We start from the raw sequence: 18,700 nt of genomic DNA on the forward strand, positions 1-18,700 counted from the left end.
AGCACCGAAAAGCTGCCGCATGACCAAATGTTGCGCCAGTCATCTGAAGTCAAAGTGATTATTACGCGTGCGCGATATAATATCGATATGATATTGCCCAGCCCTAAATGGAGTTGAAGCTAGCGTTCACCTTTATGGCAAATAGCGAGAGGAACGCAAGGGTTACACCTAGCGTGTGCAAGGTCATTCTCCCAGCATAGCAACGGATTTGGGGGAAACACGAGTGCATGTATGGAAGCGTGTGGCGACCCTGTCGTTCAGCCAGGGCTACCCATCAGCCAGTTCATCTCATGGAAAACCCACCTCCAGCAGTAGAGAAGATTCAGCACCACATCTCCAGCTGCTTCTGTGGAAAACTTTCCGGCTGTGTTCCAGAGACTTCACCTTTCATTAGGGCACGGGGGAAAGGAAGGAAGGCCATATTCGTTTCATAGTGTTCAGTAAGAATTTCTCCATTCCACCACTGCGCTGCTAAGCTGCCTGACTGATAGCTTGAATTGCTCTCACAGTGTGTCAGTGTCAATTGAGCCCAACCTCTCCATTAGTCTGCCTGTGCTTTTGGGGTCACCTCCCACCGGCACATTTGACTTCCATCACCTCCGTGTTCATCTTTCGGGCTTTGGTTGTATGCTGCCAGCCACTTCTCTATTATCTCTAGTTCCTGTTACAGCCCCCCAGCCAGACTAACAGAAATGAAAAAGGAACACATTACTGAGCAAGTGAGGGAGACTAAGAGAGATGTGGCAGTCTTGAAGCAAGCAGGAAAACAAAGGAATGAATATTTTGTTCCAGTTGTGAGGGAAGAACTCTCATGGTGGCCTTGTGGAGATGGGCTTCATGGCTAAATGCAGTCACGGTATTTTCTCCGATTCCAACGCTGCTTTGCGAACACCACTGTGGACCAAACTGTGACTTCCTGTTTCCTGTGGCCAAGCTGGTGGATGAAGAGGGTCTTATTTAACCAGGCTGACATCCTAAGTCATATGTGCTCCTCTCCATGGTAACAGCAGGACATACAAGTGAAGAACACCAAAACTACCCCCCCCCCCCCATTGGCCACAACTGACAATCATAACTGTGGTTCCTGGAGCAAGTGGGGCCATAAAATCACCAAGCAGAACCTATTCGGATCAAAAACATGTTTGTTTTAGACTACACTAGAACCCCTTGAATGTTTGGCATCATAACACTGGTGTGGTTATTCATTGCTGGACCTGGTGCTGAGACACAGGATCCCCGAAGGAGGACCATGATGTGTAACTGTCTCTCTTTGTGGTTGTTTGAGAAGAAAAAGCAGAAGACAAGCAGTCGCTAATGGAGTCACTTGCCGAAGCTTTTTTGGCTGCGATTCCTGCACATACAGTGTCTCCCTGATGTTCAAGTAGAGCGCTGTTGATAATCTTCAGACTTCCATCTCATTAGATAATGGGAGGACAAGAAACCAGAGACTCTGCGTGTGTTAAGATGTTTACTACCTGATGGACTGACATGATTTATGCTCTCACCAAGCCATGATGTAAAAAAAATCACTTCAGTTAGTTTTGCCTTTTTCCCCCTCTATCTCTTCCCCTTCAACTTTTAATCACACCAGCACTTATTTCGTGAATGCACTCATTGAGCCATGGGTGTTCATCAGAGGCAGGCCTTCGGAGCTCTCTGCTGGAATGTTTTACCTACCTGGCCAGCCGTTTGGTTTGAAGGGGTTTCATTAGGCCGGGCACATTGCTAAATGCCACATGTAGGCCTATATTTCCTTCTGCTTAGTAACCACAAGTTCCAATAAGAGCGGATCCCAGTCCTGCACACATTCTCCAAGACCTAGGAGAGGAAGTTCTGGTAGCAGTGGACTGGTCTGGGTCACTGGGCAGCCTGGAGCTGCAGGAATTGAGCCATGAGAGGACAAAGCTCAGCACTTATCAAGTAACAAACTGTGCTGCAGAAAATGGGGCCAAGCAAGGGAGGGGGGTTGGAACATGTTGCCGGGATGATGCTGGCCCTTGGAGAAACGACCTCAGGTGTTTCTGTTGAGTACCACTCACCCCCAGGGCTTCACCAGTCCTGGGGCCATCATGGAGGTCAGGGTATCCCCCGCAGCCCACCTGGGAACAGACCACTCGGGATGGTAACTGAATGAATGCCGATGTGTTTGCAGGTGCTGGAGCAGTGGGACCTCCAGGGCAGCCCCCAGACCAGCCTCTCTGCCCCTGTCCTCCCCCAGAGCACCCCATTCCCAACCCACCACCTGCACAGGGCCTCAGTCCCCGACTCGGCCGAGGGCTTTGATCTGAACAAGCCTGACCCCTATGACCTCTATGAGAAGTCCCGAGCTATCTATGAGAGTAGGCGTAAGTAACCACCCACCGTTTAATGCTCATGTTCCAGCTGGTGGCACGCCCACACACCTCATTGGATCTCATTGGCCAGTATGAACAGCATCTCTGATGCTTCTGTTGACATTATGGTGGTCGATGAGAAGAAGCCCTACTGTGATTGTTGTGTTTGTAGTTGCGCATCTTGGTGAAATCGATGCAAAGAAGAGCAAATTTGTCCACAGAAGGGCTCAAGGGGTTCAGTGTCAGTTAAAGTTTACTTGTATAGCTGGAACATCTTTGTTCTAAAGAGGTGAAACATCTATTCATCTATTCAAACATTATATCGGAACCAGCTGTTCGGCTCGGTTCAGCTTTGATGAAATATTTCCGTTCCTGTAATACTGAATACATTCCTCTTCCCAGCTTGTTTTCCAGCATGTAAGGCACCGGTTGTGTCCCCACTCTTCACATTCAGCTTTTTATTTGTAAAATAAGCCATCCTGTGCAAGCGCTTCTTTCACACAAGGAATGAATGTTAGAAAAGTTAGAAAGCTGATAAACTTACCAGGAAATAGATCATAACTGCAGGTGGAAGATAAGAGAAGGTTTCGATCTGAACTACAAGTGGAAGACTATCAAGAGGGTTAGATCAGAACTGTAACTGGAAAGCCATGAGGAGGGTTAGATCAGAATTACAATTAGCTATGACGATAGCTGGGTAGTCCTTATGAGTCTAGCATACTTGGTACCACTGCTGACTAGTGAGACATATATGGGATGTGTGGCACATTAAAGGACTCTGAAAGAGTCCTGGTCTAGTAAGGTGGATATTCTTGGGATTGTGCTAATTCTGGCTGGGATCTTACTTTCCACTCATCTCTCCCGAAGCACTCCCTGAAGAGACAGTGGTGTTTTTTACACACTATAATGAGGGACTCTCCTTTATCTGTTTGACACAAGTAAACCCACATCAACTTTTTTTTTTCTCTTTAACTGCAGCCCCAGAAATAAAACAGAGACAAGAATACTCTTATGACACCTTAACATAATGTGCATTACATAAAAAGCACTTATTCATTTGCATATGTGGTTCACTGGTTGCTTGGGTGAATGTCCCTACTTTACCTATATTTATATAACTTTATATGTAACTGCTTTTCCATTTTGAATCTCTGGTGTAACTACACTTTGATTCTGGGTTGCTGCATTAACTTTCTTGGTTGCTATTGGGTGACACCGATACCGTAACTTGGATGATACAGTGACGGCGACTTGGGCAGAACCTCGCTCCTCGCTGTGGGTGGGGAAAGACCCCCTGGTAATGTTATGTAAGGTGAATGTTTGTGGAGATGACAGGTGCTTTTAGAGCAGTGTTTCCCCACCCAGTCCTTGGGGACCCACAGTTGGTCCATGTTTTTGCTCCCTTCCAGCTCCTTGCCACATTTTTGCTCCTGCCAGAAAGTCCCGCACCTTGACCACCACATACACAAAGTCAGCAACCTAACATGTTTAAGTCTCATTTGAAGGGATTAGGGTCAGTCCCATATGTTCCAGGAGAGATCCATCATTCTTCTTAGGTAGGAACTTTAGGAATTGGGTCCTGAACAGAGTATCCATTCTACCCATAGATGTATCTGTGGTGACCATAGGCCCCACCTCAGTCTTGCTGTCATGTGGATCGACGTCGGTAGGCACACACTAAAGGTTTGCTTTTTGTTTTTTTGTATCGAGTTCTGTGGCAGACGTATGTGCTCAGAAGGTGACAGAAAAAAATCTGGGTTTGTATATTACTCATTTGAAGGTAAAGGCAAACCTCGTTCTGATTTACGGAATCTGAGTCTGTTTGTACCTCTGTCAGATCGCTGTCTCATCTTAAAACTGCAATGACAAGACAGGTGCCATTTTTTTAATTCTGGTTTTAAGATCTCAGGAAGCCTCGGTGTGAATAATCACACCAAGCGTCACGATTCCCGGTCGGCTGGGGTTCGCACCCTGGTGTGGTGTGTTACAGTCTCTGCCAGAGGGGTCATGGCACATTCCGCGATGAGGTTCTGAGCCCTATAATGAATGATACACCTGGAGCAGCAGGCAGGAGGAATGGGCGCACAGCCCCAAGACAAACGTGCGCTGTATGTGGGTTCCGTGGTGAATTTCTGTCAGGCCTCGTTGCGTCTTTTCTGTGTTGTCTTCAAACAATGGTCTCGGGGAAACTAAAGGTTTATAAAAAAACAAAAATGTAGTAACCTTTTTAATGACAAATAGGCTATAACTGGGAAGACTTCCGTAGCTTGGAGGAATTTTGGAGTGCAGTGTTGTTTACTACTGTCACATGTCCTTTGTTGACGTCACCGTTCTGCAACAGTAAACTGTCCAGACTTTCCATGAGAGCCCTGGGTGACACGTGTATGAAATTTTTGTTTGAATGTTTGCCTCTGTTTCTGGTGGGGGTTCCTCGCGATTCTGTTCAGCCCCCCGCGTCCCCTCCCTCACCCGGTCGTCACATTTACCCGGCACTTACTCTGTCTCCACGCAGAGCCGGGGCTGCCCCGAACAGCCTTTCGAGTGGATCCCTCCGGCAAGTACCCCCTCATGCTGTGGTCATGCCGTCGTCTTACCTTTTCCAATTCGCTCAAACGCTCACCCACCTGCTTGGTTGGACTGTTCCCAGGCTTTCTTGTCATCTGGTGTTTCCCTTTCACCTGAACCTTAGTTTTCATCGCTGCGATATCTTTTCTTTTTTTGTCCATTAACCATTGAAGCCACTGTCCCGCTTACGATCCTGCTTCTTACACTCGCACTCGCCCATGTCCTTTCCACAGTGCTCATTCCATTGTGTCTCTATGCATCAGTTTGTTTGCACCGAAGCTTCTGACCCAAGCTTTATGTTTCCATAAAAGGGGCAGGTCTTTGGATTTAGTCTCAGAAAATTGACTTTGACATACTTTGACTTTGATATCTCGCAGTGGCCATAAATATAGTCTTCTCTTCTGGTCAAATGGGAAGTACAGTCAGGCTGGTAAATTAGATCAACAGGTCAGTTCTCATGGACATTATTGCTCAGCATAAAGGCAAAGACCTTTTATGCAGCGAGGTATGAGGAGAACTGGACCAGCCATAAGTCATGCCTAGTTTTTAACCACGTTTAACAGGCCAGCACATATTGTGTGTGTGAAGGTGACCTCCCGTTGTTTATATTCCATGGGAATGGTAGCTTCCACATGTGAGGCTCTGATTGCAATGACCCTCACATCCAAGGAAATCAAAGAAACATGTTGATGTGACCATGGTGCTGTTGTGCCAGGGTCCGAGTACCTGGAACTGGACGTCCACCTGCGCCGGCAGAAGTCCGGCTTCGGATTCCGGATCCTGGGAGGTGACGAGGCGGGACAGGCTGTGAGTCCGGAGGCTCGTGACAAGGCTCGTATGGGACGGGCTTGAAACCCTGTCGATTTTTCTGACTAATTCATCGCACCGCAGAAGCAACCCTAACACTCAGCTCTCTGTTCCCCATCACATGAAACTTGTAAAGTAGCGATATTTCAGTGCCGCACTGGACGAATCAAAAGGGATGGATCAGCAATACTTTCACCATTTTTCCATGATCTTCCCTGTCCTTCACTTTATTGAACACACTCTCTTGAGTGTATTAGTCATTCTGATTCTCTTCACATCTCAGCCATGACCTTTGACCCATGATGTGTCCTGGGGGAGCTTGTTAACCCTCATTTCCATCCACAGATCTTGATTGGGGCAATCATCGAGAAGAGCCCAGCAGATCGGGATGGGCGGCTCCGGCCGGGTGACGAACTGGTGTTTGTAGATGGTGTCCCAGTGCTGGGGAAGACACATCGGCACGTCATTGACTTGATGCACGCGGCCGCCCGCAACGGACAGGTCAACCTGACTGTACGGAGGAGAATCCAGGGAACAGGTGAGCAGTCAGAGTTTGATGTTGTGCTGAGGGTCGCACCTGAAAGTACATGACAAATTAGACATGCGTGCCTCCTCTCAGCCTGTTAGCCTTCTGGTCCTCCTGCTGGACCTGACCTATTACGATGACACTTGAAATTCTCAGCGGACTGCTGTGAAGAACTCCACCCGACCTGGTCCCGAAACGTGACATTTGTGCAGCCGCTTTGTTGAAGGTGTACGACGTGCCCTGGTCTTTTGCAAGTTTATCCTGAGATGCCCTGGCTGTGATTGGCATTAAGGATTATGCAGAGATCCCTCAGGGGGTTGTTAATATACCCTTTCATCCACCTGCTGGTTCACCTGTGAGGCTCCTGTAGGAGCTGACTGATAACAGCTTTGGCTCCAGCGACAAGCTCATGCACCCAGCTGTGACTGGGCTGGCCTCCCGCCTCCTGCCTCCTGCCTCCCTTTAGCTTCCAGCCCTTCCTTTCTCTCACTTGCTTTTTCTCCACCCTACTGGGTCTTCTCCTCACTTGAGCTGTCAGGTAAAGAGCGGTGGGATTCCTCATGATGATTGCAAGTCCTTGGTGCGTCCCCTCATTACCGCGCCCTGCTGCTCCTTTTGTCGGCCTCTGAGGCTTGGGAGCACACTGTGCCTCCCTTCCCGACTCCCCACAGTGCAAGCAGGGCTCTCCCCTCTGGCTTACCTGCCTCCTTCAGGGTCCATCCTCGTCGGTTGATTAAGAGGAGCACTCCTAGAGATGTCGAAGGAGCTCTGAGAGCTGTCTTTTATTACATTTGCATTTATTTATTTATCAGGCACTTCTGTCCAAAGCAGCGTGCAAGTGAGACAAGCATTATTACCATTAAATTTTGATCAGTAGATAGCCAAACGCAAATTGGATGAGGAGGAGATTTACAATTTGCTGCCCTTCAGAAATTATTCAGAAATTTTCTTTGATTAAGCGGATGACTTCATTTGCAGTGATTACAATGTTTATTTTATTATGTTTTATGTAGATTTAGTCTTAAACAGTCAGTAGTCTGTTTAAGATCCAGGATTTTGAGTTAGCAGGATTTTAACTCCTTGGTCACCATTTCGGATGACTCATCCTCAGTGCTGTGTTTGAATCACTAGCGCCACCTAGCAGCGAACCCTGTCCTGAGAATGGCCGGAGCCCGGGCTCTGTATCCACGCAGCACAGCTCCCCCCGGAGCGACTTTGCCTCCAGCTCCATCGCCCCGGGGCCGGCCACGGGCTGTGGCTCCGCTCCGGAAGCCCCGCCTCCCCAGGGTGCACAGACCAGCGACGTGGTGATCCACCGCAAGGAGAACGAGGGCTTCGGCTTCGTCATCATCAGCTCGCTGAACCGCCCAGAATCCAACGTGACCATCAGTAAGTATCCCCAGGGTAAGGCGTTGCCATGGCGTCTCCTTGGTCACGGCTGGAGAACTTGCAAGTGCGGGTTCCTCTCCATTAGCTGTCGACTATTAACACAGGAGGTCATCTGACTTTCTTCAGCAAATGTGGGTAATTAATCAATTAAAATGTGGGGTGCAAGGTTTAAGAAACAGGCTTAATGCACCTGCATGCCCTATTCCACACATTGCCCATTTATATATTTAATCATATATATATATATATATATACACACACACACACACACACACACACACACACACACACACACACGTTGGCGTACCTATCTAAAATGGGGACCTTCCATTCATTTCTATGGGCAAAACTCTAATTCCAATTATGACACCCTTAATCTCTACCCAGCCCTAACCTTAACCATAAGTAACCAAACAAAATACAAGAGTTTTGGAATTTTTACTTCACAGAATTCACAGATTTTTTTTTTTTAATTGGGGTTATCCAAATGGGGACCTGAGAAAGTAAGGAAGTTTCAGGTTTCACCACACTTTGGGGATGTTTTGGAACCCGAATGTGAACTATGCAAACCCACACACACCACAGTGGTGTAATCATACCTTTTTGGGGAACACTCATTCATTTCTAATGCTAATGCTAACAATGACTACCTTAACCCCTACCCAGCCCTAACCATAACCATAAGTAACCGAACAAAATACATTTGTAGTTTTTTCATTGTTTTCATAGATATTTATAAAATAGAGTTTTCCCATATGGGCACCAGGAAACTGGTCCCCATAAGGTAAGAAAAAAACAGGTATTCATCACGTTGTGGGGACATTTGGTCCCCGCAAGGTAAGGTAAAGCTGGACCTTAATTTATGTGTGTATTTTTGACACAACTACTGTAATGTTGTATGTGTATAATCTATCCCACTTGGGGGAGTCCATTCACCCAGCCACTTTACCCCAGTGCAATCTGTGGAGTTAAATGGCCACGATCATCTGTCTGTCTTTGTGAGACCTGTGATCTCATTACTGATATCATGTTGACTCCTAGTGTGGGATCAGCCTTTTACAATATGTTCAGAGCCTATTTGTCAATGTGTTATTCTAACTACGTACCCCGGAGAGGAAGCTTCCCATATCTCTCCTCCAATCCGAACAAGGAGGACGTTTGTGGGGAGTTTGACAGGGACTTCATTCAGTGCCAGTCAGCACAAATCAGCAGTAAATTAAACTCCAAATCCAGATGGGGCAGATGCGAGAAATCACATCTTTTCATTTGCATTTCTCATGCTTTTATAAGTTTTTATAAGAACCAATCCCCAAGCACCTGAATGTAGAGTCCATATTCATACTTGCACAAAAGCAATCAAAAGAGTGGAAGGAGATCTAGGCAGTATAGCTTTTCTTTGCTCTGTATTCAATATTCAGCAGCTTTTCACTGTCCTCCTGTCAGCTTCTGGACATGTACTTCTTGGACATGTACTTTTATAGTGATGAATGAGAATTTTGAGTAGAGGTTCTTTTGTTTAATTGAGCCGCGTGTGTGTGTGTGTGTCTCTGTGCACGCGGCCGCCCACGCAGCCGTGCCCCACAAGATTGGCCGCATCATCGAAGCCAGCCCGGCCGACCGCTGCGGGAAGCTGAAGGTGGGGGACCGCATCCTGGCCGTCAACGCACAGTCTATCGTCGATATGCCACATGCCGACATCGTCAAGCTGATCAAGGACGCCGGGCTCAGCGTCACGCTGCGCATCATCCCGCAGGAGGGTGAGTGTGGCGCCACGTGCCCGCGTCACAGAGGGATGGGCACACACTGGGGAGGGGATCTCTGCATTTATTTAGCAGATGCTCGACTGATGGGGTCAGACAGTCCCTGGAGTGATGCAGGTTAAGGGCCATGTTGAAAGGCTCAGTAGTGACTTCAAGATTTGAACCAGTGACCTTTCAGTCATAGGAGTCCTAACCCAGTGAGCGATACACATATACAGTGTTTATTCCTCTGTTTGGGAATTTACCTTAATTTCAAGTTGAGAATATAGAGCAGGGTTCTTCAAATCTGGACCTCGATTCCAAATCCAGGCCTTGTTTTCAGTTCTCCCAGGTAGTTAGTTTAATAATTACTGATTCTGATTGGTCAGAGGCTTCACACTTGACTGACAGGTAAAGGAAGGCTGGAAAACCAGCAGTGCTCGGACCTCGAGGACCGTGATTTGAATAACCCTGATATAGAGTGTTTATTCCTCTGTTGGGGGATATGGTTTAATTTCCTGCTGGGAATGTAGAGTGTTTATTTTTCTGATTGGGAATGTGGTTTAATTTCCTGCTGGGAATATAGAGTGTTTATTTTTCTGATTTGGGAATGTGGTTTAATTTCCTGCTGGGAATGTAGAGTGTTTATTTTTCTGATTGGGATTGTGGCTTACTTTCCTGCTGGGAATATAGAGTATTCATTCTTCTGATTGGGAATGTGGCTTAATTTCCTTTTGGGAATATAGAGCATTTATTCTTCTGATTGGGAATGTTGAGAAGGCCAAGTTTTAACATTCCTGTGTGGGAATGTAGAGAATGTTTGTTTAGAAATGGGAATAGAGACAGTGATGATGCTTCTGCAAGGAGCATAAGAGAGCCCTGAGTGACAGTGTGTGGTATGTGCTGTGTTCCCCTTCCAGAGATAAGCAACCCACCCTCAGCCCCCAGCTCAGAGAAGCAAAGCCCTATGGCCCAGCAGCACAGCCCCATAGCCCAGTCCAGCCCGGCACCCCAGACCAGCCCGGTGGCCCAGCACAGCCCGGTCACGCAGGCTCCAGCCCCAGCCCCAGCCCCACCTCCTCAGCTCTACAGCCACGACGGCAGGTAAGGTCACGCCGTTCAGCAGCAACCCTGTTATTGTGTTTACTACGGTTAAGGAAGGGCTGCTTTTTAGCATTAAGTGTGTGAAACTGGCCTTGTGGATCCCTGGTTTTGGCTTTCTGATGATTTATGGGACCAAGCCTGAAGTCTGTCCAGTTTGTTGTGTGTTCTTTAGCTTACCTCTTACAGACTCCTAAATTATTTATTTGTTTCACGCCTTTGAGCAGAATTTAAATCATTTACGAAGCTTGGCTTTGGGAACTGTTTAATACAATATGGATATCCCTTCTTTTAGCTTCCCCAGCCTTTTGAATTGAATGGTCCTCCTTTTATTTTTGTTTTCTTTTCCGAGCTGTCAGGGGAAAGTAGTTGGTTTTACCCCCTAGTACCCTGCAACTGGCTTGGGGCTAATTCAGCAGAGTCTGTGCCAGAAAGGCAGGCTGGACTGTTGTGATTGCGCTTGACAGCAGGCGAGGTCTGTAAAGAGGTTCAATGGCGACCTTTTTTAAGGGAGTTGTCTGGCAGCTACAGGTCGGAGGTGAAAGCGAGGCAGGATGTCAAACCAGACGTTCAACAGCCCCCGTACACCGACTACCGCCAACCTCCCGTGGACTACCGACACCCCCCGGTGGTGGACTACCGGCAGACCTCCACGCTGGACTACAGGCACCCGCCCCTGATGGACTACAGACCCGACGGCCGACAGTTCCCCATCTCTGACTACAGACAACCCCAGGTGAGAATACAGTTCATAATCCGGGACAACAGACAGTCACAGGTGAGGATGCAATTTAATAACCCGGACGTCAGACAGTCTCAGGTGGACGGATGATTTAATAAGAAGGACGACAGGGAGTCGCAAGTGAGAATGCAGTTTAATGATCCAAGATGACAGACCATCATAGTTGAGAGTGTAATTCCTGCCTGTACGTTGTGTACGTCCGCAGTACTGAATACTAAGAGGAAACAAACTAAACCATGCATCTTAATAGCCATGCGTCGCTTAATGATGGAGATATGTTCTGAGAAATGCGTCGTTTTATGCGATTTCATTTGCAGTGCAGACAAACCTACACAGTACACCCTACTACACACCTAGGCTATATACTATAGCCTAAATAACAATAAAAAGCACAGTATAGTAAATGCATAAACCAGTAATATAGTTTATTATCATTATCAAGTATTATGTATTGTATATATCACCACAAACACGTGAGTAATGCGTTCCACCACAACGTTGCTAGGCGACAGGAATTTTTCTACTCCGTTGTCATCTTATGGGAGCGCCGTCGTACAGTATATGCGGTCCATTGTTGGCCGAAACGTAGTTAGGTCACGCCGTGGGGTAGGTCAGTCTCCTCAGGGGCCACACAGGATCCACTGCACCTGATACCCTGACCTGTGTCCTCACTAGCCGAATGTGTGACTGAGGCATGTCAGTGCATAAATGCGAGGATAGTCAAGCCACGCCCTCTGGGTAAACACGGACCAGAAGAATCCTGTCATTCATCCAGTCAGACCAAGCTGATGAAACATGAACAAGCTGAGAGTCGCATCTGGTTGAGGCTGGTTGAAGCTTAGATACAGCCTTGCTTATCCAGGCACACAGACATGTAATAGCGTGTGAGTGCATCCTGCTTGAACCGGAACAATGTTTTGTTGCCGGCGTCTAAACCACCACGCCACCCGCTGCCACAGGACTTTGACTTCTTCACCGTGGAGCTGGAGAAGAGCGCGAAAGGATTCGGCTTCAGCATCCGCGGCGGGCGGGAATACAAGATGGACCTGTTCGTGCTGAGGCTGGCCGACGATGGACCTGCCGTCCGCAATGGAAGGATGAGGGTGAGACGACATCACCCCCCACCCCCCTAAACAGATTTACCCCATCACCTTGCTCAGAGCCAAGCTGCTGAGTAATCGCCTTAATTGAGCGATGATTATTGCACGTCTGTTACGACCCTGTGGCTCGCACTGGTAATTCATTGATCAAAGCAACCAGCCCTGTAAATAACGGCTAGAAGACTGTACCATGTGGTGTGGAGGGGGGGCATTGTGCTCTTCTGCCTTCTGCTGATACGCCTCCTTACTTCCCTCTCCGTAATACTTTAGGAAATTCTGCATTCTGTCCTTTCACAGCATATTAACACATTCCTGCTATCCGTGCTGGAAGGGTAGCTGCTTAGTAACTAGGCCTCAGACTCGGTATGCAGACATTTTTATCTCTGAACAGCCAGGAGAATATTTAGAAGCACCTGTGCTTAAAAAAGAGCACGATTATTATCTGAAAACAGGCCCGTTACCCTTTATAATCAGCTTAATGGGCCTGGCATTTCCTCCCTGGCTTCATCATAGTGTCTAAACGCTGGTGTTGTTTTTTTTTTTTTTGGCTCCAGTAGTAACTTCGTTTTTGATATCTGGGCAACAGCAGGGGATGGGATTAGATACTGCTCCGCGGAGGGAATCGCGCGACATCCATCCGTCGGCACTCTTTCACTCCGGATCATCATCCTCCTCCATAGTGATGTCAGGAAAGCCGTCATTTTTTATCCGTAATGAACCTGTCAGGGATAACGCCTCTAAAATACCCTTGAGGAATATCATTCTCCCACCGCTGAGCAGTAGTAAATGCAGGCCCGCCAGTCTGTTACCGGAGCCAGCAGAGTGGAGATGAAGGATTGGCTGAATTTCATCTCCTCTCCTCTTCAGTGGGGCTAATGAGATTTATATCCCCGGTAATCATTTCTGGAAAGGCTGCTAAAAAGTGTTAACTCCGGAATTTAAACTCCGACCCTGAGCACACGCCTCTCCACACTGCCTTAAAGGCTTCCTAATCGCCCTGTGCCGGTCTCGTCGGGGTTGGGTCATTAATAAGTCTTTTTGACAGCTTATCTCTGCAATTGTGTCCAAATTATTCAACATTGTCCTATTTAAAACCTGTGGAATGAACAGTTTTGATTAAAAGCTGTTTAAATCGTGGGTTTTTTTGTAGAACGGGAAAAAATATCGCAGTTTTTTTGCGTAGTTTATCTTCTGTGCATTGATATGCATGCATTAGTGTGCAAATTTTTCAAAATTGGCAAGGGTCCATGATGCAAAATACAAATGATGTAGACAAAAATAATTGTTGATATATGTATATTCATTTGCCTAATTAGTTACCTAATTGTGTTTATGGCTGGAAATAATTGCATTTCGATTATATTTACATTTTACACAGCGTCCCAGCATTTTTGGAAACGGGGTTGTGAATAATCGTTAGTCACGAGGTTAATACGGCAGGCCACACGAGTCCTGGTATGTTTTTGAGTGTTGGGTGTTTAATAGGCAAGGCATCCAGTGTCTCAGCTCTGGTTAAATGAGAGCAGCCTCCCTCGGAACGCCTGTCCCCACTAATGGGGGAACCTTCCGTTCGTTATGCTGATCAGCCCACCGGTGCATGCTGAAGCATGTCCATTGTGCGTCAGTAAAGTGCGTCATCCCTCCCTTGCTCCATCATTCCCGCCCCCCCTTGTCCTCTGCGAGTCATTCCTCCACAGCTAAGCCCTCCCTGACCATGTGGTACCTTCTTGGACACGCCCCTTATGGATTCCCCGCCCACTTTTTTCTTTTTCTTTAATCCAGCTATTTAGTGGACTGGTGTTTCTGCGATACTGAGAAATGTCTACCATCCCCAATTGCTTTTCTGGTGTATGAATTAAAAATGGGAGTCATGTAAAGAGTTTGGAAAACAGCACAAGCCAAACCCCGCCCCCCCTCCCCCATTCCTGGTGCCGCTGACCATCCCTCACTCACAAACTGTCACAAACAGCTGCATTAATTAATGCAGAGCTATATAGGTAGTCGCGTCAAATGAAAGGTTTATATGCGCCATAAATGTATTATTATTTATGCATAAAATAAATTGCGGTTGTAATAGAATAATAGCCTAATAATAATATTGATATCGTTTTTTTATTATCTTTAACTTTCATAACTGTTTCAAACACTGTAGAACAATGCATTTTTTATTACACTAATTAATTTTAATTTTCTATGAATTGCTAATTCTATCATAATATTAAAATGTATTTGATCTCAAGATTAAACTTAAAGCTCATTATATCTTAGATATAACCACAGAAGTAGGTGAAACAAGGTTAAATAGGTTATGTTATCTGTGAAAGTGTTTTTGGCCCTCTGGTGATTAAAGTAATTTCTCTCCCACGGTCCGGCATTATGGTACCCTATACCGAATGATGTATTTTGATTAGATTGCTCTGGGATCACCCCTGACGGTGGGGTCCACCAGCCTTTGGCCCTAACAGACAGCCTAATTGCTCCTACTCAGAAACGTCAGGTCAGGTGAAAGTTCAGCAGTGACACGTCGACACAACGGCAGCATCTCGGTTAATCAGTGACAAACATGCTGTTTCTCTTCATCGGCTGTTTTATGTATAAACTGACTCAGCCTGACAAAAATTTGACAAAACAATTTTCTGTCCACATCTCAGCCAGTTATTTAACCTCTTCCACTGCTGGTCTTTCTGAAAAATGAGTGATATCGTGGGAAGCTCTCTGGTCAGAGCGGCGGGTAGATTCACACGATATGCAGGGTGGAATGGGAAGGAGCACTTTAAAGCTGGTGTTTCCTTTTCAGGATTAACAGGCCTGAGGCACAGAAAGGGGCAACACAAACCGAAGCATAAATGCAGCAATCAAGGGCACATGCAGTTTCTGTGAACGGGAAACAAGAAAGTCAGCAGCCAGCTTTGGAGGGCATACCAGTCCACAAGCGATGGGTTCTGGGTCAGGCTATAGACTGGATTCTGAACTGGGATCTGTACTGGTTTTTGGGCCAGGTTCAGGACTGGATTCTGGGCCAAGTTCTATGCCGGGGTTTGTACTGGTTTCTGCGCCAGGTTTTGGGCTAGATTCTTGCCTGGGGTCTGGCCTGGTTTCTGGGTCAGGTTCTGGACTGGACTCTGAGTCCGGTTCAAGCACTTACACGCACTCACCACCTTGCCATTCAGGTCGGAGACCAGATCATCGAGATCAATGGGGAGAGCACGCGGGACATGACCCACGGCCACGCCATCGAGCTGATCAAGTCCGGGGGGCGCAGGGTGCGGCTGCTGCTGAAGAGGGGCACCGGGCAAGTGCCTGAGTACGGTGGGTGCTCCTGAGTCCCCCTGACCCCCCCATCAGGGCACCAGCACATTAGGTCCCATCAGCTCTCATTAACTCCCTTGTGTCTAATAAGCAAAGTCTCTGAGGTGCCTGAGAGAATATAGACCACATTATTATTATTATTATTACAGAGTAAGTCATTATAATTGTCATTATTATTATAGTTGTATTGCCATAATTTTATTGTCAGCTGGTTACGATCTTCTCTATTACAAAATTTAGTGTTTTTTTAGGGTATTTCAGTTAGTTGACCTTTGAGGAGAGAACATCAGCAAACATGAGTGCAAGCAGCAGAGTTCAGAGGTCACGGCACAGTAAAGATGGCCACCTTCCGCTGCTCCAGGCCGCCCCCTGGCTGCTGGTGTCCGTGCTTGTTGGTCTTGAAGGCCAACAGGACGCTGTTTGTAAAGGAAGCATGGGCCTTAAGTGGGATGAAATAGATTACAGTTTAATAATCAAAGCCAGCTGGACAGGGTTTACATCACTGAACGCTGCCTTTTAACGACAGGAAGAGAGTGAAGTCTCCTACTCAGGCCGCGTAATCACACATTTGTAAAAGTTCAGGCTGATTTGACTCTTTAGCACCTCAGGCCACTTATCTTACTTAACGACCTACTGGCAGTAAATAGAACAAAACTTAACTCTATACCATTAAGCATGCTAACTGTATTAACAAAATATTTAATTCTGTTCCAATAACCTGTATATCATTGGATAATTCTGTTTTCAGTCACTCTTTTAGACTAACAGTTCTGTAACACATTCTCACTCTTTTTAACTCTAATGACTGGTCTAGGCTGTTCCTCCCCTTCCTTTAGGAATGGTACCTCCCAGCCTCTCCATGTGCATGAAAAGTGACAAGCATGGCTCCCCCTATTTCTTCCTAATGGGCCACTCTAAAGACACGGTTTGTAAAACGCTGCATGCCTTCTTACCTCTAATTCTGCTGCAGCTGGTTGCAGTGTGTTTGCAATGTGACTTGTCTGGGCAGTAAGTTTCACCTCTCAGCAGGCTCACGGCTCCTGCTTCTACTCTAATGGCACCTAAAGGTCTGTTCTGGAATCTTCTTTGTAAGAAAGGGCACCCTACAGACACTGCATTGACACCCTGGGCCTGCTTTCCATGTTTCTCTGTACATGGCTTGCCAGAGAGAAATTGTGAGTTTGGGATTGTTTGGAGAGGATTATCCATAAATATGAAGGTCAATAGTTGTTGAGGTCCCCCTTCACCCCTGGGGGGTATCCATTGGTGCTGTCGTCATGGCAACCACACGCCAACTTTATCAATCATGTGGAGGAAAAGCTTATATAAGGTGAACCATGAAAAATTCTTCTTCCCTGTACCTCATTTTCTAAGTAACATCCAGAACGGGGCACCAGATCCCGGGCTCTTCACACCAACATTGCCCCCTCAAGCTTCCCCCTCCACCCTTGTTCACAGCGTTCACCCACCTGCTAAAATCGAGTCCTGAGGATCTGCTCTGCATCTTAAGCTCAATAGCAGGTAGTTTTGAAACGTAAGAATGATCCAGAAGGCTCCTGTTTCTCAGGTGCCAGAAAAGCCTTTATGATGAGTTTACATCATCCATTTCATGCCATCTATTCTGCAGGAGCATTTAGCCAAGAGCTGGGTACCCCACGGTACAAACAGAGAGCTCAGACTTTGCCTTCACGGCCACCAGTTATTGATGGAATGCCATTAAACTAATTGGTCATCCTTCTCTGCACGATTGGTTCCTATTACTCATGCTAAAAATAGACACCACACAGTGTTGACAGGTTTCACTGGTGACCACACTCAGTTTTTAATAGTTCTCACTTACTGCTCTACAGTGACGTTTCAGGATTTATTATCGTATTTTTTTTTATAATCATGCCAGAGCTGGGTAGATCCACTCCGGTGCACATCTGAAATGGAAAAACTGGAATAACCTCAGTTGGGGTGATGACATCAGTGTTGGGTGAACGGTGCGACCCCCAGGCTACCAACCAGGACCCTCCTGGCAGGGAGCTCTGTGTTGCCCCCTACTGGCACTGCTGAGCATTTGTATGGGATGTTTCTGGGTGGTTGCTGAGCGGATGCCAATGCAGTGCCAGGTCAGCTGAGGGAGGAAACAGTGCTGTCGCTTTTTTTGGCATCAGCGCTTAAACCGGAAAACATCTCATCAGCACAGGAGTCTAGCAGGTTGGCCGTGAGCAGTTGGTCTCTAGGGCCCTGTTATTACATAGTGCCCAAATAATGGCTTTGATCACACCAGTGAGCACTGATTGAATAAAAACTACCCAACCTGTTAGTGTCTGATGGTTCAGCCCTGTACTCAGCCTAAGGACCTTCTGCCCAAACACACAGCATTATGGCTGGTTCATACTCCGTACTCCACATGCGTACTAGCGCTTATGACACGTTTGATGCCATCGTGCGCCTCCGCGGACAAACGCCTGCTGCACTCCAAATTAGTGTTTTGATGACCGTTGAGGTAGTTTGCAAATCCTACAGACTATATACAAGGTAATAAGACATACATGTAAATGCGTGTGTATGGGTGTGCAGACTTGTCTCAAATTGAAAATCTCACGCCAGCCAACTGACCACTTGGCAGCCCTGTAAGTCGGCTCTCTTCATTTGTAAAACAGGAATGGACACAAACACAATGCTGTGGTACTTGTGCAGGGAACAAAAAAAAATATATATATATATATATATATATTATTATTATTATTATTAATAATAATAATAATAATAATAAAAAATACACATTGTGCGCATGTGTAAAATGTATACGTAAGTGTTGCGCTTCTGCAGAGAAGTATGAACCAGCCTTTATTTTGCTTATGGTCTGCAGAACTTCTTGCCCTTCCTGTCCATGGTTTAGGAGCTTGACATTTAGACAGGACTTTCTCGTGGAGTTGGAGCAGCCGTGTACAGTTTCTGGGCAAACCATTCAGCCATGCTTGGTGATTGACAGTTGCCTGTCACTGATTTTAGCCCCAGAATTACAGAAAGCGTCCGGCCACTATGTCTGCATTGTGGGTGTCTCTGGAGGTCTGGCACACCAGTAACAGTGTTCTCTT

At 46.6% G+C, this 18,700-nt stretch overlaps 1 protein-coding gene across 18 annotated transcripts in view; it reads left to right on the plus strand.

The window, feature by feature from the left end:
* LOC111843415 (membrane-associated guanylate kinase, WW and PDZ domain-containing protein 2-like) overlaps positions 1-18,700 on the plus strand; it is a 140,027-nt gene that overhangs the window by 117,569 nt on the left and 3,758 nt on the right. For 5 of the 18 annotated variants that reach the window (XM_072710171.1, XM_072710158.1, XM_072710164.1 and 2 more), the window contains 10 exons: positions 2,153-2,345; positions 4,846-4,887; positions 5,614-5,729; positions 6,051-6,243; positions 7,363-7,620; positions 9,192-9,377; positions 10,280-10,463; positions 10,986-11,196; positions 12,162-12,305; positions 15,473-15,611. In XM_072710171.1, the coding sequence (XP_072566272.1) occupies positions 2,153-2,345; positions 4,846-4,887; positions 5,614-5,729; positions 6,051-6,243; positions 7,363-7,620; positions 9,192-9,377; positions 10,280-10,463; positions 10,986-11,196; positions 12,162-12,305; positions 15,473-15,611 (1,666 nt within the window). Of the gene's footprint in view, positions 1-2,152; positions 2,346-4,845; positions 4,888-5,613; positions 5,730-6,050; positions 6,244-7,362; positions 7,621-9,191; positions 9,378-10,279; positions 10,464-10,985; positions 11,197-12,161; positions 12,306-15,472; positions 15,612-16,447; positions 18,699-18,700 lie in introns of those variants that run through there. The other 13 variants (XM_072710160.1, XM_072710167.1, XM_072710162.1 and 10 more) reach the window with 10 other exon arrangements.

Source organism: Paramormyrops kingsleyae, chromosome 3 (assembly GCF_048594095.1).
Source record: "Paramormyrops kingsleyae isolate MSU_618 chromosome 3, PKINGS_0.4, whole genome shotgun sequence".
NCBI classification, from domain to species: Eukaryota; Metazoa; Chordata; class Actinopteri; order Osteoglossiformes; family Mormyridae; genus Paramormyrops; species Paramormyrops kingsleyae.